Source organism: Nelusetta ayraudi, unplaced genomic scaffold (genome assembly GCF_046127955.1).
Source record: "Nelusetta ayraudi isolate G7.1 ecotype Tasmania unplaced genomic scaffold, CSIRO-AGI_Nayr_v1 ptg000034l, whole genome shotgun sequence".
Classification (NCBI taxonomy): Eukaryota; Metazoa; Chordata; class Actinopteri; order Tetraodontiformes; family Monacanthidae; genus Nelusetta; species Nelusetta ayraudi.
This window is the reverse complement of record NW_027466084.1, coordinates 4,240,630-4,262,544: the sequence shown is the minus strand read 5'-3', so window position 1 is coordinate 4,262,544 and position 21,915 is coordinate 4,240,630. Positions and strand designations below refer to the sequence as shown.

Sequence of the window (21,915 nt, the reverse complement as noted above, 5' to 3'; positions counted from 1 at the left end):
ATTCCGTTCACTCAAAACATGGAACAAATGTAGGCTTTTGGAAACAAACTTTAATACAAGGTCTAATGAGTCCCAGACAAAACAATAGAAAAAGACGTGTCGCAGCAAATCATTTGTCAAGAGGCCAGCGGGAGATCGTCCCGCCCTCCCAGAGCTTCTCGCGGGCGATTGGTTCGCGTCAGCGACCTGGAGGAACTCTACTTGACCAGAGGCCTGGTCTTATCATCGTCACCACACTGGTGGGCTTTGTACTTTTTGACTTCAGCCATGTATTTCGACCAGGCATCGCTCTTGCCTGGCTCGACCTGTGGAAGAGAGAAGAGAAGGAGGGGGTGGGGTGGGGGGGGGGAATGTGGTGAACGCTCACAAACTGGTCACAAGCAGTGTGTGAAGTACCCGTCAATATCCTGATTGTTACCCAATGCCAATCTAAATGTCCTTAAAAATGCACAGGGCCAATAATAACCTTGCGCTATTTCACGGATGCAAGCCGTGGCAGTCTCTACAGTAGTGTGTTGTCCAACCTCCGGGCCACAGACCCCAATTTCACCGCGAGATAACATCAGCTGTGCCGTGAAACATCGTCCAATTTCACTGCAACGGTCTGAAATAATAATACTGACATTCCATCGTGTGAGTGAGTGTGCTTTAAAAGGAACGTGAGCCTGTTTTCCTCCCAGGATATCGACTTTGTGAGCATCTAAACAGGTCTCGCACCGAGTGACGGGGAAATAAAAGAAACCATAGAGTTGGGATTTTCTCAATGCTGAAAGAGGCTGGTCTACATAACACACAGGTTCAGCTCGACTAAAAAATAAAAAAGAATATTTTTAAAAAATTGAATAGTACACCGGCTGATCTTAAAGACATTTTAGTGACCATTGGTGACAATAATATAGAAATTAGTTCGCTTTTTTTTTTTTTTTAAACAAAAAACAGTGAGACCCCCTTTAATGTTGCTTTGGGGCTTTCAGGGGGTCCCAGCTGTTAAACGCCACGCCACGAAACTCCACTTACTTCTGTGTCATTTTTCTGCTTCTTCGCAACCATGCCGGTCTTAAGGAACACACCGCCTCGGCGCTTCCCCACCTGGGTTAGGGGATAGAAGACTGAAACCGTTACAGGAGTCCCCGGGAGATGGACTGAGTGCCAATGAAGGAGACTAAACCAGAGCCGAGGGTCTGTCTACATTCAGACTCTCACTGCTGCTTCTGCTGCACACCAGCAAAAACCACCAGTAGTGAGGAGCGGCCCTAGTCTTAGAGACGACAGACACACTATGCGTGTTTGCGTTTGTTTAAATAATACATAATGGAGTTAGTGTGAGTCGACCATCATATCTAACATGGCCTGAGTGAGAGTACACACTACATGGATGTTGCTGCTATCTCATCTTACAACTGCCAAACCCCTTACAAAGCTGGTCACGGCAGGCGGCTTCTTTTCCACTGAGGTCTGTCCCAGTCCCGCGGCTATCGCGCTCCCGCTTGACTGCTGCGTCTCCGTTTTCCTCCGCTTCTCCTCCTCCTCCTCCATCTTCTTCTTGAACATCTCCATGAAGCTGCCATCGTTGGCGAACGCGTTCCCGCTGCTGCTGCTACTGCTGCTGCTGCTGCTGGACACCGGCGCCAGGCTGCGTGTCGGCGCGGGGCTGCGGGAGGGGGATCCGGGGCTCCCGCAGCTCGAATCACCGCTGCTGCTGCTGCTGCTGCCGCCGCCTCCGCTCACCTGAGCTTTAGCGAGGCCACGTTTGGAATCCATAACTATTTTTTAAGGGATGGGATATCGTTCAATAGAATCGGGTAAATTCAGACGTGTGGTCCCAGTGATGGAAAGTACAAAGTTACACAAGTTGGCCTCCAACGGCCAGCACAGGCTAGACCCCACCCGGAAATGTATATATAAAAAAAAATGTAGCATAAAAATCCAAAAAGAAATTGAGACAAATAGTCCAGTGCGGATGCAAAGTCTATCTACAGAACATCCAAAAGTGTGTGTGTGGGGGGGGAACACTAGGAACTGCCAGCCACCTGTACTCTGACGGTTCTGTAGGCCGACAAAAACAAAAGCAAACACCCCTTCAGGCTGCTAGCGCGGCTAACGCTACAAACTCAAGCCCAGTTTAGCGAGGCCTTCACGAAAGAATTAACATAATTCCGCACAATTCACGCGCAGAGAGGATCAATAAGGCAATATCGCGGACAGCGCGCACAACAAAAATCGGTTACTTGTAACAAAGCGCCGAAAACTCGGGCATATTTTACCAACGCGTTATGCTAACTTTAGCCACTGGTCACTCGATGACGGCCATATTGAATTTACCGTTGCTGACGTCACTGGTCCAGCGCCCCCTTCCGTGTTGAGCATTAAATACGTGAACAAAATCCAATGATCGTGCTTACGGACAAAATCTGTTACCAATATACTTTTATTTCCTCGAGGATATAAATCACAGTTTCTTCTCTGCTTGCCCACATAAATCACATTTCCCTGTGCTGTTTTCCTCTTTCATTTAGTTCAACCCTGCGTGTTAAACTAACTATCTGCGAGTCCTAGAATCACAATACCATTGTTCCATTGTGGATACTACTTTTACTGTTGGTATTTCTTTCTCCTGCACTCTTTTGTATTTCCTAAAAAAAAAAGTGAACTTCCCTTGCAGGTTTGATTCGGGCTTCCTCCCACAGTCTGAGACCACGCCTGTTAGGTGCACTGGGAACTCCAAAGTGTCTGTAGGTGTGTGCAGGTGCCCACTGACAGCTGGGAGAGGCTCCAGCAGAATCTTCCTACGGCCCAAAAACATACATGCGATGAAAATTGAGGAACTTGTGAAATTGTGTGCAAGTGTGAACGGTTGGATGGACGGAGTCTAGATCTTCTCAATCAAATGTGCCGTCACATCCCATGTGTTGTGAATGAGTACCCTACAAATGAAGTATTCAACGGTAGCTCCTCATCAAACACCAAAAATTGCACTGAAATGTACATTTCCAAAATATCTCAATGTAACAGGATAATTTATGTCTTCATAATATTTGTGGAAGAAGCTGGATATTATTTTGTATAATTTCACAAAATTTAGTAGTAACACCTGACAATTAAGCCTCCTTTGTTTTCCCCGCCTCACCTCTTCCCTTTTGTTCCGTGTACTCCGTGGGAGAGGTGAGCCACAGTGAAGATTACTTTTAACTTCACAATTTGCTTGCACACGTTAATGTCAATTAATTTGTGTAGGGAGCTCCAGATACATATCAGCAGTTGACGGAGGATTTTGTGTTGCACGTTCTGTTGTCAGTTGCCAGAATAAACGGAGATAGCCTCCAGAGCTGAACACGGTGTGGGTCACTCAAACTCAACACAACGCAAACCACACTATTCAACCGGTTACGTCAAAACGTCCCTTTTCAATCCGGACTGGCACGTTTAATCAAATCTGTGGGACTCTTGAAGATAAGTGGAGTGACGAGCGATACTTTGACAAAGTGTCTAAGCTGCACAGGCTTGTTGCCCAGAGTGTGAGAAGTCTGTGTCACTCGTTAGACATTTTGAATCATATCATAAAGTGACTGAAACTTGGTTCAGTCTCTCTCTCTCTCTCTCCCCCCCTCAACTGTGTATCGTCATTGGAGCAGTGATTCTTTTCATTATTTCAAAGTGCTGCGAATGACCACACTGAAACAAACAACTCTTTCCTAAGACACCATTTATTTGTAGTGCAAAAGTGAACACGACTACAAGTGGACTTGCCTAGCATCCCTGTGTGTATATATATATATATCTATATCTATATCTATATATATATATATATATATGCTTTGATATGACTCTGACAGACCAGGATTGTGAAAAAAAAAAAGAAAAAAGATAACACTGACAAACTGAAAAGTTCAATTCTTTAAGCCATGCAAATGTGTAGCAAAGAAATTTAACACCCATCCATAGAACTGTAAATTCAAACTTCGAAACATCAGTAGAAACGTGCACACAATGGAAGGATTATGGTCTGCAGAGCATAACTTAAACAGTCACAGGGATCAAGTGCAAAAAAAAAACCCCAAAAAAAAAACCCAAAACAGCAGCTTGAATATGGGACATATTGAAAAGACATGTCCAAAAAAGAAGAGAACATTCCCCAGTGGTACCAAGTTAAAGCAGACATAGTGTTGATTAAAGTACTGTGTACCACAGCCTCAATCTCATACTCTGCCGCTGACTTCCTGTCAGCAGGCTCACTTTGGAGGTAATGGTGAAGACACTTCCTCCCAGTAGCTTGACAATTAGGGAAGTAAAAATAATGGAATAATGGAAGAAAAAAAAAAATCATAGCCTTTTTGCCAAGTTCTACCATTATGGTTCAACGTAGTGTTTTATCAATTTTTCCAGTCATAAATTAGGAGGCCTTTCACATCGCTTGGGAGAATTGAAGACAAATAACTCAAACCAAAACCCTGTTTAAATCTTTGGGAGGGGTTTGAAAAAAAAAGAAATCAACAGCAAATAGGAAAAAAAAAAAACCCCAAAAAAAACGCCTGTCCAGTGATGTACAAGTCAAAAAGAATGACCGGATGCTACAAACATCTTAAAGGCTTATCTTCATAGAAATCTGCAAGGCACTGGACAAAAATCCACCTTTCATGGAAAGTGCTTTGGCTTGACAAGAGGTTCAGGTTTCCAGCAGAGGAGAAGGACAAAAAAACAAACAAACAAAAAAAAAACAACAACACAAAACAAAACCAAAAAAATCAAGTGAATACAGTGGAAACCCATAAACGCAACCCAGTGGTTTGAACGTCTTTTCGAGGTCCTTCAAATATTCAACATGCACAAAGACTAACCTCAAACGCACAAAGAGCAGTAAAAAGCTTAAAAGGAAATGCAAAACATTCAAAGCAGACCGGTGATGACGTGTGACCAGACCGATGGCCTGGGTTCAGTCTGTGCAGCTCTAGCAGCCTCCTCAGCACACCTGGGGAGTAGCACAGTAGTGTTTCCATACCCTCAGCAACTTGGACAACAGGAGGCCTGTTGACAGTCGCTAACATTTGAATGCATTGCCCTCGTAATAAAAACAATAAAAGTCGGTTAAAACAAACCTCAAAAAAGAAAAGAAAAGAAGAGAGAACAGAGGCTGCTGCAGAGAATCCACCTGAAAAGGTGAGAGGGCCGCACTTTCAGGCCAAAAAAACATCCTCAGTCGCATTTAAAGCCGTCGCCCTTCGTTATCACTCGGGGCCCAAACACAGCAGCGCCACAGGTTTCGCGTCTTCAGTCTTGTACCATTAATGTTCCAGCAGGTGGTAGTAGCAGCACGACAGACAGCTCTCGGGAGGCGCAGTAACCCCAAGTTGAGGCATAGGGGGCAGCGTTTCAGACGAAGACTACTCCAGAGCGGCTCATTCGGAACTACGCTTTCTTTTTTTTTTCTACTTGTTTTTTCTTTTTCTTCTTCCGTCCTTTATCTGGGACTGTGCCGAGCCAGGCCTCTCCTGGCGTTGGTGGAGAGCCGCTGCTGGGCGAGGAAGGACATGGTCTGATTGGAGGGGCCGAGGCGCTCGCCGGAGATCCTCTGGTGCATCGGCATCCCCTGGGATGAGGAGACGGACAAAGTAACAAACTCAAATTCACGGCCAACATCACGCAAGACGTTCTTCTTCTTCTATGTGTGTGTGTGTGTGTGTGGGTGTTGTTATGTAGAATGTCATGGCTTGTATCCATGAAATATTGTCAGGTTATTATAGGCCTCCTGCACGTTGGTGCCGAGTAGCAATCAGGAGGATGGAGACCCCCCCCCCCGAGCCCTCTCCCCCTGAACATAGTCGGGTATTTGGCACACTGCACTGTCCAAGCGCCTAAAATGAATCTGCTTCATGCGTTTCTATTCTGTGCCGCTCACCATGTTGTACCAGGCTGAGATGATGAGCTTCTCCTCCTTGTCCAGGCGGGCTCGGCTCTTCTCATAGTCGTGCTGTACAGCACAAACAGGACATCACAAGTCGGTCAAAGGCTGGAGACACATTTGACACATGAGCCCCCCCCCCCCAAATCATAGTCAAGATGCAACTTTTTACCTCCAGGTGCTGGATTTTCCTCTCCTTCTCCGACAGCTGGTTCTTCAGAGCCTGGATGTCAGGGGTGGAGTTGGGCGGCTGCTTGGGATCCAGCGTCTTCATCACCTGTCGACACCAAACACGCATCTCTATTGATGAGCAAGGAGCCCAGAGACCACCAGTGTTGGCGAGTAATCTATTACTAAGTAATCCACAACTGTAATTAAACTGCTTTTATGAGGAACGGAGTAACCTAACGTGGCAAAACTGGTAATTATATCGTAATTACTTTATCAAGTAACGATTCCATTGCTTTTCCGAAATATTTTGCGAGACATAATGTCTTTATTTTAAGAAAAACAACCAAAAACAACAACAGATTGATGACGCAGCCGTGCATGCAACGTCATTGATATGCAACGATGCACTGAATATTGTGGTTCCTTGTACGTTATGCGCAGTAAACAAGACGTTCTCGACTTCGAAAAAATCTCCACGTTGAACCTCATAAGTTGTTGAAAGCCATGTTTACCAGTAAGTCAGCGGTGCTCTGCACAGAAGCGATCTTTTAACTACTTTGCTTCTAATTATTTTTAACAATATGGGCTGTGCGAAAGGCACCAGTGCTGGACACGAGTTTGCTCTGTGAAATGTGCAGTTTGTGTTCAGAGAGCAAACATTCACTCATGTTAAGAGGACAGAGGCAATGTTTGGAATTGCAGAATTTGCACTTTGAAAAAGCACTGAGCAACTGTAACGTTACCTTTTTTTTTAACTAAAGTAATTAGTAATTGGTTATTGATTACTTTTGAAACAAAGTAGTTAAAGAAGTAATTAGATTACTTTTTTTGAGGAGTAATCAGTAGTTGGATTACTGTTATGGAGTAATCCCCACAACACTGGAGATCACTGCACTGTACAAGGTGGTGGTGGTGGTTGGGGGTGGGGTGGGCGGGGGGGTGGTATCTGGATTTCTCGCACTGCATACTTGACAGCAGTGTGTATATAAATACTCATCAATATTACTGAAGGACATGTCAGTGACCATTGGTGACAATAATACATTATTGTTATTATTATTATTATTATTATTATAATAATAATAACTTTCAGTTGGTCTCATGGGTTGATGGAGGTGGGGTGATCTGACCCCCCCCCACCCTCCTCATAAGAGGTTCCTGACCGTTCTCGCCTTCTCCACGTAGTGCTTGTACCGCTCCTCCATCCGCTTCATGTCCTCGTCCTTCTTTCGTAAGCTCTCCTGCAACTCATCGATTTTCTTCGCCACTACAGGGAAAAAAAAAAAAAAAAAAAGACAACAAAAGTGAAGAGCAGCATTGAAACGGGGCCGGCGTCAACCGAGCACAGACGGCCTTACTGTTGCCGTCCACTTTGGGCTCCAGGTCGTCAATGACCTCCCTCTTCTTCTGGAGGTCAGAGTGAGCTTCATGCAGCTTCTCCCTGCAAGCATCATCACACCACCAAAGCTCAGCGCCGAGGCAAAAGCCACGATGACTTTGTGAGGCGCACGCAAAAAAAAGTAGCGTAAATACTTACAAATGCTCTTCCAGCTTTTTCTTCAGCAGGGAGGACTGGAAGAGAAGAAGAAGAGGACGAAGAAGAAACGTGAGAGCCGAAGCTAGCTAGCCAACACACACACACACACACACACACACACACACACACACACACACACACACACACACACACACACACACACACACACACACACACACACACACACACACACACACACACACACACACACACACACACACACGTCAGAGGTTAAATCATGGGCCAGCTGGATGTCGGGGGGGCCGTACTTACGATGGCCTGATTTTGGCAGGGTTGATCGGTGAGGGCAGGCACAGACAGACAGACAGACCGACAGACAGAAGAGGGGCAGGCGTTAACGGTGAGTCACAGCAAACGTGTTAACATTCCAAATCAACATGTAGGGAGCGTGTGCGGCCTGTGGGACCTCTGCAGCCACCAGGCCAGCAGGCAACAGCGTATACCCGAGTCCTTCCTGTTTCAGGTACGCATTAGGCAATGACGGCAGGAGCTCAAAAATATCATTGAGCAGCGCTCAGTTTCTCATGTGGAACCCAATGTGCGCAGAGAGCGATTATCTGATGGTTCCGATCACACAGGGAGGATTTCAAACAATATTCCGTCCATGAAAATCAAAGCAACGGCTGGCGAGGGAAAGGGTTGTGACGGAGGAGGAGGAGGAGGTCCGAGGCGGGTCCAAACTCACATCTTCAGTCTTGCTGTCCTGTTCCTGCAGTGCTTTCTGCAGTTCCTCCACCTGAGAGCGCAGCTCCGATATCTGCTGCTGGTTGAGCCTGGAGCAGAGACCACAGAAGAAGAAGAAGAAGAAGAAGAGGAGGAGATTTCAGGGAAACGTGGCGTTCAAGTCGATCATTGGGGAAGAGCAACAAAAGAGAATCAGAGAATTAAATGGAAGTTGTTGTGTTTTTGTTTTGTTTGTTTCGTTAAGTCAACGTGGGTGGATCATGTTCTGGACATCTGCTGCAGGAGGAGCACCGCTTTGCACCACATTCCTCTTGTTACTGTTGCCCGAGTATGATTCCCACACCCTGGGCATGGTGTTGCATGGACGTACACACAGTCCACCCACATGCCCACATGCCCAAACCCCATGTAAACACACACACACACACACACACACTCTCGCCGTCAAGGGACAATCTGGCTCACTCTTGTCCGTCCTCCAGCGCGGCCCACACAGCTCTGCCGAGCGCGCGGTCCAGAGGGCGAGTTGACATTTAAGCAGATATCACTCTCACCCTCAGGCAAACAAGCAGCCTCATGTCCAGGAGCACACACACACACACACACACACACGCACGCGCACACATGCGCACACACGCACACACACGCACACGCACGCACGCTCAGCTCTACCTGTCCTGAGTCTCCAGGGTGTTCTTGCTGCGCTGAGCATCCTCTAGCTCTGCCTGCGCCTCTGTCAGTGTCAGCCTGTAGGTCTCCTCCTGGACACACAGCATCTTATTCTCACTCTGCAGACGCAACACAGTCTCCCTGTGGACGGCAAAAACACCATGGACGACATGAGAGCAGGGAAGAAATGCAGAAAAGCAATGACAAGGAGGGGAGACTGTGATGGTGAGGCGGTGCAACGTTGGCCACGAGTCGATTCGAGCGGCACCGACGCTCCACACTTCCTGGACCTGAGATGGAAACGTGTCCAGGGCTAAAGTGCGAAGGGCAGATTCATACAGTGGTGAGAGGAGACACCACTGTCAAAGGTTTGGGAGACATCAGTCTCGTCCGTTACGGCTGAATGTGGTTTGAGGATTTGATCGTACATACATTCACATCTGACACAGAATACACATAAAGACAAAAGGCAGCAGACACACTTGAGCTCAGTAGGCATGATCTCAGCAGCAAGGCTTCCTACTGCACCACTATTGTCATCCAGGCCTCCTGCAAAAAGAGAGAGCGAGAGAAGGGCGAGAGAAACAGAGAGAAAGAGAGAGAGAGAAGGGCGAGAGAAACAGAGAGAGAGATGGTGTCAGCTTGTACTTTCACAGATTTTATTTAATCAGCCCGTTTTGCTTCTTTGTTTTGAACAGGGGGGGGGGGGGGGGGCGTCCCATTCAGAGTGAATGTTCTGTTACGCAATCGACGGTCAACCACCAACACGCGGCAGCGGAAGCGTACGATTGCGTCATTCCAGCCCAGAGTGGGAGCCCCTCGCAGCGAACTCACCAGCTCCACTGAGACACCTCTGCTGGACCTGGGCACACCTCAGTTCATCATTAGTCTCACGGAGGGTGTCTCTCTCGGAGATGAGCCTCTGAACAAAAGACACACAGGATGACGTCACAATCCCGTGATCGACTACAGAACACACACACACACACACACACACACACACACACACACACACACACACACACACACACACACACACACACACACACACACACACACACACACACACACACACACACACACACACACACACACACACACACGATGGGAAAACACCTGGCAATGGCTGTAAGTGGCTACGCTCCAATTAGAGCATTTATTAGCCCCACTTTACAGCTGTGCAGTGCCGGGGAAAATGTATGTACTGTGTTGCATTGCGCTCAGACTCAGAATAAGCTGTTTTCGGAGACTCCAGACTGAGTGCAGTCACCAACATCTAGCCACATGCTGCACATGCACGGTTACCAAACAGTGACCAAGACGCCATTTTATTAGCTAGAGCAGAGCATGGGCAAAGTACGGCACCCGGAGGCTCATTCCACAGCCCATTAAGCTCTTTAATTTCATTTTAAGGAATTTTATGAATAGTAAGTAAGTAATGAAATAGCTGTATTTCATCCTTTTTGTTCAGAGTCACTTCAATAAAGAGCTAAATAAAAATCAAAGACATTTTAACAAACTTTTTTTTTCATTTTTAATTGACAATAAAAATGTCACATTTTTAATGCCACATGTTTTTTTTTTTTTAATGTCACAAGCACATGTTTCCTACATCATCACATGATATTTCTAATCCTCCTATGAGGTGGGTTCCTGCTCCACCATGACATTCTACAGGTGTCCGCAAACTTTTTTCTCCCATTAGTGCGTATTGCACGATGTTCACCAACTCACTTCTTTCTCCTTCTGAAGAGCCTCGTACTTGTCACGCAGGTTGTTGAACTCGAACTGCCACTTCTCCGCCTTCATGGCCTCGGCCGAGTGTTTGGTGTGGAGCTCGTGAGTCTGCAGGCGACAGCGACAAGAGTTTGCCAGAGTGATCGACTGAACCCCCGAATCTGACCCGTCCCATCCCGCCACGCACAACTGCATCAAGACGCAACCTGCTGAAATTAATTGAAGGTTTAAGTGAGTAATAATCAAAGGGACATCAACATCACATTGCCAATCGCAGCGTGTTCCACTCTCCCTCTCCCTCCTGAGCTTGCCAGTGAGCTACAAGCGGCCTGGGCACCCAAACCTGGATACCTCATCCGTGTTGTCAGGTGGCAGGAAATGACTTTGATTGTATAAATCAAGCCCAATATCACAGACTGGACCTTTAAAATAGCGCAACATGTCTTTGAACACGGGTTTTTTATTCCGTCAGACAGGCGGCTGCAAACAGACTTAATAGGCTAATGTTGTTTCCAAGTGCATGAAACAACAACAACCAACAGACTACAATAACATGACATGATTTACCACATGAACCCTACACCGTCTCTCTCTGGGGAAGCCACGTAGAATAAAGCAGCCTCAGATAATAACTGTAGTCCACCTATAGCCCTAAAACTCGCTAATCCTGCTCCTCCCCGTTGGCTGTGGTGCCGCTTAGCACTTTCTACGTCAGTGTGCATGCAGGTTACACAACATATGCATTTACCCGATGCATCAACATTAGATGGCTTTGCCCATTTTCTAATATTAACGGCAATAATAGCCCATCCATATGACACAACTGGTATCGGTGTCGTGGTATCGGTACCGATGTCCGATACTGGTATCGGTGCCTCCCTAATGCCACCACTTGGCCCACCTGTCTCTTGTAGCTGTCCAGGTGGCCGCGGGCGGCGTTGGCCCTGCGCAGCTCCTCCTCCAGTTCGCAGGTGCGCTGCATGTAGACGGTGTTGCGCTCCTCCAGGAGGCGCACCTGCCGCCGCAGGTCTCCCAGGTCCTCCAGCTTCCGCTTGTATGTCTCCACCAGGGCCTCCAGCTGGTTCACCCGGTCGGACGAGTGCCTGGCGGGGGAGGGAGGGAGGGCGGGCGGGCAGGGAGGGAGAAGTGCTTTTACACAACGACATCCGAGTGGACGAGCAACTCAACTGCGGAGGATAAACACCTCTGACGCACGCATGCACGCAGGCAGGCAGGCAGGCAGGCACACGCGCAGGAAAATTCCTATTATCGGCACTGTTGTCAGAGAGGAGCTGAATGGACGCACGCGTGTGGGCAGCTTTTGCAGTCGCCAGACAATGTTAATGGATGAATTAGTGCTGATAATGACAGAAGCTGGCAACATAGTTATGTATTTGTGTAGCGTATTTGATGGTGTACAAGGTCAAAACCGTCCCCCCCCCAAAAAATGAGCCCCGTCTCTTGAAAGTTTCCCCGTCTGTCCTCAGGTTGTTGTTGACCAAGACAAAAACCCCTTGAACCGCATTTTGCCCCCCTATACACAACTCCAAAACTCACCAAAGTTTGGCACGCAGATAGAAACTGTGAAAAAATGTTTAAGAGGAAATGGCAAAATTTGACTCTCTAGCGCCCCCTAGAGGCGTCCAAAAATTAGAAATGGCCCTCGTTTCCACTAGGAAGGCCGTGGAAACGGCGAACAAAATTCCACGCGTTCGTCTCTTCAAGCCCTATGCTACATACACTGACTTTTTCCGCCCGACAAACAGGAAGTGAGTTATTTCCACTTTTTGATCAATTTTTTTCAAACGAGTGAAAATATCTCACTTCCAGTTTGTTTGGTTAGCATTTATGAACATTTGGTATGGATTCAACAAATATATGCTCGAGTTATCGCTAAGTAGCGGCGTGATTATTGTGACGATATTCTCATGGTAGCGTAAGGCATTAAAACAACGAGGTTCAGAGAGTCCATGGAGACAAAAGCAGCCGCAGAACAAACTAAAATACAATGCATGTGTGGCTGTGTGTGTGAGAGAGAATTTTCTACTCTATTTAAATACAACAGATGTCTTTAAATGTTACTCATTGGGCCTTTAAGCCATTTTTCCTCCTTCTCCCTCCATTGAGAGTGATCTGTCTATTTGCTGACAAGAAACATTTGAAAACTGATTTCCAAGATGTCAATAGGCAAGTTTCAACTCAATAGAACATCATGCACTCGGGTACAGAACTTGCATTCCAGGAATCTGGATATGGAAACAAGTCCTTTGATTTGGGGACAAGTGTTAACGGTGTCTTTAAAACGGTCATTTCAACATTGCTGCCAACACTGAGCTCTTTCAAAAAGAGTTCATGAAAAACTCCCAAGGAGGCCAGAATCTCCCTGCCTACAATGATCCAGTCCAGGCCATACCTGAAGCTGCTCGGCTAAAATTGCTCGTCTACAAACAACGCAGTCTGGCCTCAGGTACGGTGCCACTCTAACGAACCGTGCGGCATCTGGATGTGATCAACTGTGACCGTGAGGATTGTTTAGGTTCGTCTGCATTACCAACCCAATGCAGAAACTGCCTTTTATCTGTGAAATTCTGGTGCCTGTTGTGATCCTCCGGAGTTCTGCCTTTCAAGGCTGTTTGAAAGACTCGTCACTACTGCTGCCTAAACACCAGTGAAACAACACTGGTAATTGACTCACTTCAATAAGGCCTTGCCGTATTTGCGTTGCACACGTGACTTATTCAATGCAACATTGCCCACGGCACAGCCGTCTAAGATTGGTTCATGCAGTAGTATTCTGCCGTCATAAAATATAAACACGGCCTAAATATGATTAAACACCCACGCAAGAGTCCTGGAAGCGCAACACAAGCATTAAGGCACAGCGATTGATTTTGTTTGTATGCACATTTCTCTCCTAAATCACCTCCTTTACTTTCCCCCCCAGAGGAAGTGAGACTTTCGAAGGCCTCACCTCAGAATATCCATCTCATCTTTGAGGGCCTGGGCCTCCTGCGCCAGGCTGGTCAGCTCCTCGTTGCGGTGCAGCAGGTCGGCCACCTCGCGCTCCAGGACTTCCCCGCGCACGCACACGTCGTCTCTGCTGTTCTCCAGCCTGAGGAACAAACACAACGCGAGGAGGAAAAAAGGAAATTAACTCACCAGGTGTTCCAATAGAATAGAATAGAACAATTAATCCCCCATTGGGGATGTAGTGCGCAAAGAGAAGGAAAATTATGTGAATTAAAAAGAAACAAAAAAAAAGATATAATAAGAAAGGAAAACCAAGATATTTACCTCGTATGAACAGATGGATTATTTACTGACATATAAAAAAGTTTGAAGTTGTCAAGAACTTCAACTTGGTGCTTTCAGCCGTCGCCTGTCCCGTACCTGTAATTCTCCTCCTGCAGCTGCTCCATCTGACTCTGCAGGAGCAGCAGCTTCTTGCCGGTGATGGCCGTGGCCGAGCCGTCCGCAGAGTCGCGGCGGCTCAGCTTCTCCCTCAGGGAGCGGTTATCCGCCTGCAGGGAAGCCTTCTCCTCCACGGCGGCGGACAACTGCGGGGAGAGGCGGAGAGAAAGCAGACCCTGTGAACAGAGTCCGGGAGCGACGGGAGAAGCAACGGAGCGCCGGGAGAAGTGGGGATGGGGGGGGGGGGAAAGAAATAGTGAGTCGGTGGTGTGTTTCAGTCCCGAAGCAACTCACAACAGAAACAACCTTTCAATCTTGAGAAAACAAGCTAGCATCTACTAGAAGAGGGAAAATAAAATGGAAAAAAAAAAAAACAGCCCCGAACTCACCGCCGTTCATGCGAGCGGGAGCTCGGACACATGCTCGGCTCTCGCTTTACATGCTCGGGCGGTTAAAAAAGCCAAGTTAGTCAGCTGATGCGAAAACGGTGTCAGGCGGATGAAACTCTGACAATCGTCAAGTTGTTAGCGCCGCCCTCGGGGTCGGGACCGAACCCTTCGCTCTATAAATAGACGGCTACGCGCGGCGCTTGCTGGGAACCAAACAGTGTCGTGACATTTTAGCGAGGGGGGGGGGGGGTTGAGGGGGAGAGGGCGAGGGGTAGGGGGGAGGGTGTTTGATACTGAGGGATTAAAAAGTGGAGTCACGGTTAGACAAGCTCACATTCCGGCGTTTTCGCAAATTGCGCGCGTGAACTCACCTGGCGGCCATCGCTCCCGTTTGCACACAGCCAAAGCCTTCAACTGAACTTTTAAAGGACACATTTTTGCACGCTTTAGCACAGGAGCGGCAGCAGCGAATTTGCAATCAAAACAACACAAATGACTAATCCCCCCCCGACCCCCCCCCCCCCAGCCCTGACGCGTGGGCTCGCAAGTAATAAACAAGTGGGCGGAGAGCGGCACAAATTATTGTTGGCTGGGTGTCAGGGTTGTCTGGATGCTGCGCTGCGTCTTTAAAAGCACTCGATTAGTTCACTCGCAGCGAGGCGCAAAAAAAAAAAAAAGAACACTCCACTCCACTTCACTCCACTCCGCACACTCCAAGGCTCAGGTGGGCTCATCTATAACGGCCACAGCGCAAATCATCAACATGCTTTCAGTGAAGGTCTCTCTCAGTCTGATCACAGTGAGGAATCAGATTGTCCCGTGCACATCAACACTCAACAGACGATCAGACTGACTGATTGATTTGTGGCAGCTGCACCCGGAAGCCCCCCCGGCCGGTGTTTAAAACGAGAGAGTTTTTCTGCTTGACTAATCAAGCTTGTTGCGTTTCTTTTGAAACGCAAAAAAAAAAAAAACTTCTGCTTTTTTTTGCAAGCGAGAGCAGGAAGAGATGAACAAAAAGCCCTGACAATGATCCAATACGCTGCTTTTTGTCACTGCGCCTGGTTTAATTTGCAGGAAATAAAACAACCAAGCACGATGTTGTTAGGGTGGGTGGGGCTTCCGCGCAATGCTGCTGCTGAACGCAAATCAATTCACAGGGTTTTCTAAATCCATATCGACTCTGGGGGAAAAGATACAGTCGATTGATAGACAGATTTCTGCCCAACCCCCTGAAAACATGTGCTGACTGCAATGTCATTTAGACCAGTGGTTCTCAACCGGTGGAGCCTCAGGACCCACATTATTTTCCCTCATCGTGAAGTCGAGGCCCAAATCTAATCTAATTCTAATTCAGAAAAAATAAAGGTTCGAGACAATAAATTATTGAAATGATTGAATTGTGTCCTGCAAAACCAACATTTCCTCTCTATAAACATATACGCACATTTTTAAAATTCCTTTATGTAAAAATAGGGAAACCGGCCACGACGCCGGGGCCCAATCAAGACAAGCTGTGCGAGCCACGAGTTGAGAAACGTGGATTTGGACGCAACCCACCTGATGTTGCAGGTCCTGACAGCGCTGGCTCATGTCCCCCTTCTCGTCCGCCTCCTCGCTCAGAAAGTAATACTTCCTGGACTGCGCACGCAGCATGAGTCGGGACAAAGGGAGAGGTTACAGAACCGCCGGATGACACCGCGGGGGGGCCAAGCACAAAGGGACGTGTAACAGATCTGCTGGGAAAAGTTTCACCTGGTAGTCAAAGTCTCCGTAAGTCTCTGGGCTCGCTGGGTCAGACGAGGGTTCCTTCGATAGCAGCTGCAATAAAGGAGTGGCGACAACGTGATCGGCTTGAATTCAACATTAGGGTTGGGACGCACTGCCGCGTCGCTGGGAACCTCACTGGCTCACGTACCTCCTGGATAGCGGTCATCACGACGTGCTGGACCGACTCCTCCAGCGTCATTATCTGACGAATTTGCTCTGTTGGGCGGCAACACAACAGGAAATTCAGCCAAATACATCTCGAGACAACACTGCTGGCACAGCAGCTGTGCATTTGTCACCATTTTATTTGAGGGTTAAGTCAGATTTTTAAAGTTGCAACAGTTGAAGTGTCCTTCTGAACTGCAGAGCAGAAAAAAAAACTCAATTGAAAAGCCTGTGTTTGAGTCTAATGTTTCTCAAATGGTGGGTTGTGACTCGTGACCCAAAAGTGGGTGGCGGCTTCGTAGACCTTCGCGGTTTTGTTTTTTTTTCTATGAAAGGCATTCTAAAATATATTTATAGAGAAAATGTTGGGCATTTATTTTGCAAGACACACAATTCAATTCAATGATTTCAGTAATTCCTTTACTAGACAAAATAGAAAGTGGGGATACCATTTATATTTTTGTGGAATAAATTTGGGTGATTTTTCATGACGAGGAAAAAAATGTGGGCCCGGAGACTCCACCAGTAGAGAACCTCTGCTTTCGGGCCACAGGAACCACGGAACACAAATGAATCCCACGAGTTTTCACCCTCCTCTTAACTTGTGTAGGCCCGAGCCACCTCACCTTGCTTCTTCTCACAGCTGACAGCGCAGCCCAGCACGAGCTGCACCAGCTTTCCCAGCTCGGTGACGTCTCCCATTTCCCCTATGAGGTTCACGTCTGGCAGGTGCTCATCTGACACTTGGTTTCCGAGAACCTGTTCATTAAAAACACGGGTTGAGATGTTGCCGCCGAGACCTTAGCGCACTCAAACTTGCTGAATGAGGTCGGGTAGGGGGGGGGTTCCTCTTACGTCATGATAGTATTCCATCATGCTCTTCAGGATTTTTTTCAAGTTGCTGACCTGCGGAGACCAAAAGTCACTTTTAAGAAGTGGTTATAAGAATGACAAAGAGGAGCATTGCGGTCACCACCCTTGCAGGTCCACCGTTACCTTGAGGCGCCAGTTGTCCCCGCTCTCCTCCTTGATTCTGCCGAGCCATGTCTCGTTAAACCAAGCGGGGTCTCTGTATTAGCGAGAGCACGGGAGAACTCAACTTGGTAACGGCAAGGGCAACGCACGTCTGGCACCGAGATTAACGGAGAGTCGCGGGGACAAAGAGGCCTTGTTGCTTCTCGTGAGCGAAGCGCAACGACGCTCAAAGTCACCCAGTTCATTAGGTTTGGGAACGACGCTACATTTCAGGAGAACTCGTCCAACAGTTGAGAATTTCAATGACGATCGGAAGTGTTTGCTTTTATACGGAAGGGCCTTTTTTTTTTTTTGGTAGAATGAACTCGGGGGTTAATATGCAAAAACTATTTAAACAAATGAAAACAGCAAAGTTTGTTTTTAGCTCACAATTCCACGGTACAACTAAAATTCACAGATAATAACAGATAATTAGATGTGGACGTCTCTGTGGCCGTTACATTGCCAATGGCACATGACCGCCACAGTTTGAAGCTTCCGACTCGAAAGAATGTAGCGAAAGAAGAATAACCAAAAAACACTGACATCCTGTGAAGCACATGTGCAATGGCAACTCCGCTCGTTAACTCGTGTTTGCTGCAGCACGATGGCACCTGGAATGTCTGCAACTGAGGAGGAAGACAAAAACAACAGAAGAAATTTTACACACGTGTGTGCGCACACACACACACACACACACACACACACATATATATATATATGTACACACACGCACACACTATATATATGTATGTGCGTGTGTTGCGCTTACTCATACACACATGAAGGCAAATGTACAAACTTATATTTAACATTATTTCATGCAATTAAAACTCACAACTAAAATACAAGTGAGAACCAAACAGGTGGATTTTCTTGGCATTGGGGGTACAAGAAATATAACTCAATACTGCCATAATTTAGCAGATGTGTGCATTTGTGTTGGTGGAGGCCACCTTTGTCTTGACGCCACAGTCAGTCTGGAACAGATAACACAACTCAACACCAAACTTCCAACTGTTTACCTCTGAACCCAGAGCCTGACTAGCCAGTTAGCCTGGCTAGCAAACCGACACTTAGCTTTCAGACGCTAAACTTCCATGGAATGCAAAACTAGTGTCACGTCAACCTCCTAACACAACATAACAATGACCGCTATCCGACGTTAAGTCTGTGTTTTGCATTAACTTCACTCCGGCACGTTAATTTAAACCATTCTTCGGCCAGCACCTGCTGTCTGTCACCTGTTAGCCAGCGAGCGCGATAGTTAGCTTGGCTCGGGAAGCACGCAGAACTTACCCAGGTCAGCAGTGAATCGCACAGCTCCGCTTTGTCCAGACTCATCGTGTCTTCTGTTGTTGTTTAAAAAAACAAACAAAACGAAAACAAAACCCGCAGCGCCTTCACGGAGAGGAGGTATAGTTTTAAAAAAATATATATATATTTTTTATTGAGACTCTTCCTTAGGAAGTTTGCCACTCGCTGCTGACACCTTCCACGTCAGTCATTGTCCAGCCACCGTGGCCTCCTGCTGGCTGCTGCTGCTGCTGCTGCTCCTCCACGGTGGCTGCTCCGGCTCCTGATAACCACCCGAGCTTGCCTATTAGGAGCAATCCCATGGAGACGGATTATCTGGTAGGTCAGCTTGTCTGTACATTATGATAATTAAGGAAAAACAGCAGCAACAATAAAAACAACAGCAGCAGCAACAACAACAACAACAAATCTATAGAAAATATAGAATTCTACAAATATACATCTGATTTCAGGTTCACTCGTAAAAAAGGACTGTACTAAGAGCACCTTTTTCACCAGAAAGACTAAGCACAACATATTTAGATGAAAATAGAATGCAAGCCCATGAGGAATGTTTCTGAATGGATCCACATACAGTAAAAACCCCACCGTTTAGACACTTATGTCTTTAGAAATAAGATATTTCCAAAATGATTCACATTGTCAAAGACTGAAATTTAAGATCAACTTGAGGTTACTTTGCCATTTGTTTTTTTTTTAGTCAGAAAAAAATGTTATGATCTGGCAGAGACGTTATATTTGATAGCAACGCTTCATTAAAAATAATTAAAATAAATATGTGGTGTAGGTATTTTTGCATAGCTAATTGTTAGATAAACAATTTAGTAATTTTAACAAACAAAAAAAAATAATCCAAGAAATAGCAACCTGCAGACCACGGATGATGAACTAAATGGACACGTATTAAAACTGTCCATCTTTTCAAAATAAATCATAGAATTTTACCTGAATTCTTTTCAATGATAGACCTAATAAACATGCTAAAGTGTTCTCTCCGTAAAAATAGAGAGAATGAGAAAAAAGAATGAGTATTCTGCTGTTTTCATTCTTTTTTTTTTTTTTAAAGCAACAATTAATCTTCCCAGACTGTGACCTCAAGTTCCTGAAAGCACCACTAGATGTCTCTACTTCACAAACAGCTAGACTGCTCGCACCAGCGGAGCAGAGCAGCCCAGGTTTCTACTTCATATCTCTAAGAAATCAAAAAAAATCATGTACAATTTAATATGTCCCCACTGTATCCAGCACCACTAAAGCACTAGAAGGGCTAAACATTACCAAAATGTACAATAATCTTTGTGTTCAAAGAAGTTTCAGTTACAGCTCCAACAACATGCTGTTGCACACGTACTCCTTTTCACTCTTTTTTTTTCTTTTATAAATCATCTGCATATCTTCCTATTCACACGGCTCCTTCCTGAGCAAACCAAACAGTCCAATCACACAACACTGCCCACTACTTCCTGTTTTCTTTGGCAACTCAACCAGTGAGTGTGTGTGTGCCGCCGTCCTACCCGTGCTAGCTGAACACCTGCATGAGATGGTCTTCTGGCATTTCCCATTTAAAAAAACACAACTTGGTCGGACAGCCTTACATCTGGCTTAAGAAAAATACAGCAGGCTTTAACATATTGGTCTGTCTAGCTTTCCTGTTTTATTCTCCCCCCAGGTTGCCAATGGAATGCATGTTGACCTGTTATTTACATGCAGATTGCTGTATGTATGTATGTATGTGTGTATGTATGTATGTATGTATGTATGTATGTATGTATGTGTGTATGTATGTATGTATGTGTGTATGTATGTATGTATGTATGTATGTGTGTATGTATGTATGTATGTGTGTATGTATGTATGTGTGTATGTGTGTGTGTATGTATGTATGTGTGTATGTATGTATGAGTGTATGTATGTATGTGTGTATGTGTGTATGTATGTATGTATGTATGTGTGTATGTATGTATGTATGTATGTATGTATGTATGTATGTATGTATGTATGTATGTATGTGTAGATGTGTGTGTGTGTGTGTATGTATGTATGTGTGTATATGTGTGTATGTATGTATGTGTGTGTGTATGTATGTATGTGTGTATGTATGTATGTATGTGTGTATGTGTATATGTATGTATGTATGTATGTATGTATGTATGTACGTATGTATGTATGTATGTATGTATGTATGTATGTATGTATGTATGTATGTATTCAAACAGCCTCTCTTTTATGTTATCACTGTACACGACTTTTGATTTAATTTTATAACTTTAACTCAATACAATCAGTGTGCGAGATGAAAATTAAGTAGTGTAGGGGCACTTATTAACCATGAGATCCCTGAAGGTCTCATATTTTTTTCAAAAAGCTAAAATATATATATATATATATATATGTATAGCTATATATCTATCTATATGTCACTAAAATTCCTTCAAATCTGGTCTAATACATTAAAAAACAACAACTCAAAAAACATCTTTCCAACCGGTCCTGTGTGTATTGATCAGGGACCCCCGGAAGTTATATTGATGGGATACAATAGTAATTTGTGATTGGACAGGAGGATCTAAACTTGTGCAACCCTGGACATGGATCAGAACACCTAAGAGGAAGTGACTGTAAAGGGGCCAGAGGAGTTAGTCACTCGCTGAGGGATCGAACCGGGCTGACTAACACTTCGGTGGAAGGAGGCGTGGCAGGGCTCCGGGGGAGGCAGCCATCCAGCAGCTATTTATGGCCCCCACTCCTCTTCCTCCACGCTAATTCCTCTTTCTCGACCCTTCACTCTTTCCTTATTCCCCAGATGTGTTTCCTTCCTTAAAGTATAAAGGCTTTACTTCTCCTCTTTTCCAGCCCCGGTCTGACGCTCTGACGCACTTGGCTCCCTCAGGGGGGGAACTTGAGGGCTGGAGGTGGGAGGGCCAGCAGCAGAGATTGAGTAATTCTTCTGATTTTTTTTTTTTTTTAAGCTTGCGGTTTTCGTGTGTAGAAAGAAAATGGGAAATTTAATCTACAATGTGTACTCTACAATGATCGATTTCCTGAAAAGTAGACTTAAGTGAATGAAGTTAAGTCCAGTGAGTACACATTTAGCTTGATTTATGATTTTTTTTTATATCGGTAAAAGCTTCACA

At 45.8% G+C, this 21,915-nt stretch overlaps 2 protein-coding genes and 1 long non-coding RNA gene across 3 annotated transcripts; 1 reads left to right on the top strand and 2 right to left on the bottom strand.

Moving 5' to 3' along the window:
* Positions 1–30: 30 nt before the first annotated feature.
* trir (telomerase RNA component interacting RNase) lies at positions 31–1,761 on the bottom strand. Its single transcript, XM_076032747.1, has 3 exons — positions 1,417–1,761; positions 1,018–1,089; positions 31–305 (listed from the first exon to the last, which is right to left on the bottom strand). The coding sequence occupies exons 1-3, from the start codon at positions 1,759–1,761 to the stop codon at positions 198–200; spliced, it is 525 nt and encodes a 174-aa protein (XP_075888862.1). The 3' UTR covers positions 31–197.
* A 1,927-nt stretch (positions 1,762–3,688) lies between these two features.
* Positions 3,689–18,940, bottom strand: hook2 (hook microtubule-tethering protein 2). Its single transcript, XM_076032609.1, has 22 exons — positions 18,764–18,940; positions 18,011–18,093; positions 17,447–17,519; positions 17,306–17,356; positions 17,077–17,209; positions 16,434–16,501; positions 16,271–16,336; positions 16,076–16,156; positions 14,106–14,272; positions 13,687–13,827; positions 11,617–11,818; positions 10,713–10,823; positions 9,813–9,900; positions 9,461–9,527; positions 8,982–9,119; positions 8,311–8,398; positions 7,605–7,639; positions 7,426–7,508; positions 7,240–7,334; positions 6,069–6,173; positions 5,894–5,965; positions 3,689–5,584 (listed from the first exon to the last, which is right to left on the bottom strand). The coding sequence occupies exons 1-22, from the start codon at positions 18,806–18,808 to the stop codon at positions 5,456–5,458; spliced, it is 2,121 nt and encodes a 706-aa protein (XP_075888724.1). The 5' UTR covers positions 18,809–18,940; the 3' UTR covers positions 3,689–5,455.
* Positions 18,941–18,967: 27 nt separating this feature from the next.
* Positions 18,968–21,108, top strand: LOC142892440 (uncharacterized). Its single transcript, XR_012927424.1, has 3 exons — positions 18,968–19,099; positions 19,867–20,521; positions 20,998–21,108. It is a non-coding gene; the product is annotated as an uncharacterized LOC142892440 (long non-coding RNA).
* The last annotated feature ends 807 nt before the right edge of the window (positions 21,109–21,915 follow it).

What these genes read in the sequence shown, in the direction of transcription:
- hook2 (XM_076032609.1), bottom strand. Translation starts at nt 18,808, where the DNA reads ATGAGTCTGGACAAAGCGGAGCTGTGCGATTCACTGCTGACCTGG. An exon ending in TGATGGAATACTATCATGAC is followed by an intron (nt 17,210 to 17,305) that starts GTAAGAGGAACC and finishes TTTAATGAACAG; the next exon opens with GTTCTCGGAAACCAAGTGTC. An exon ending in AGGACAGCAAGACTGAAGAT is followed by an intron (nt 7,640 to 8,310) that starts GTGAGTTTGGAC and finishes CTTCTCTTCCAG; the next exon opens with TCCTCCCTGCTGAAGAAAAA.
- trir (XM_076032747.1), bottom strand. Translation starts at nt 1,761, where the DNA reads ATGGATTCCAAACGTGGCCTCGCTAAAGCTCAGGTGAGCGGAGGCGGC. An exon ending in CGCCTGCCGTGACCAGCTTT is followed by an intron (nt 1,090 to 1,416) that starts GTAAGGGGTTTG and finishes CCCCTAACCCAG; the next exon opens with GTGGGGAAGCGCCGAGGCGG. An exon ending in AGCAGAAAAATGACACAGAA is followed by an intron (nt 306 to 1,017) that starts GTAAGTGGAGTT and finishes TCTCTTCCACAG; the next exon opens with GTCGAGCCAGGCAAGAGCGA.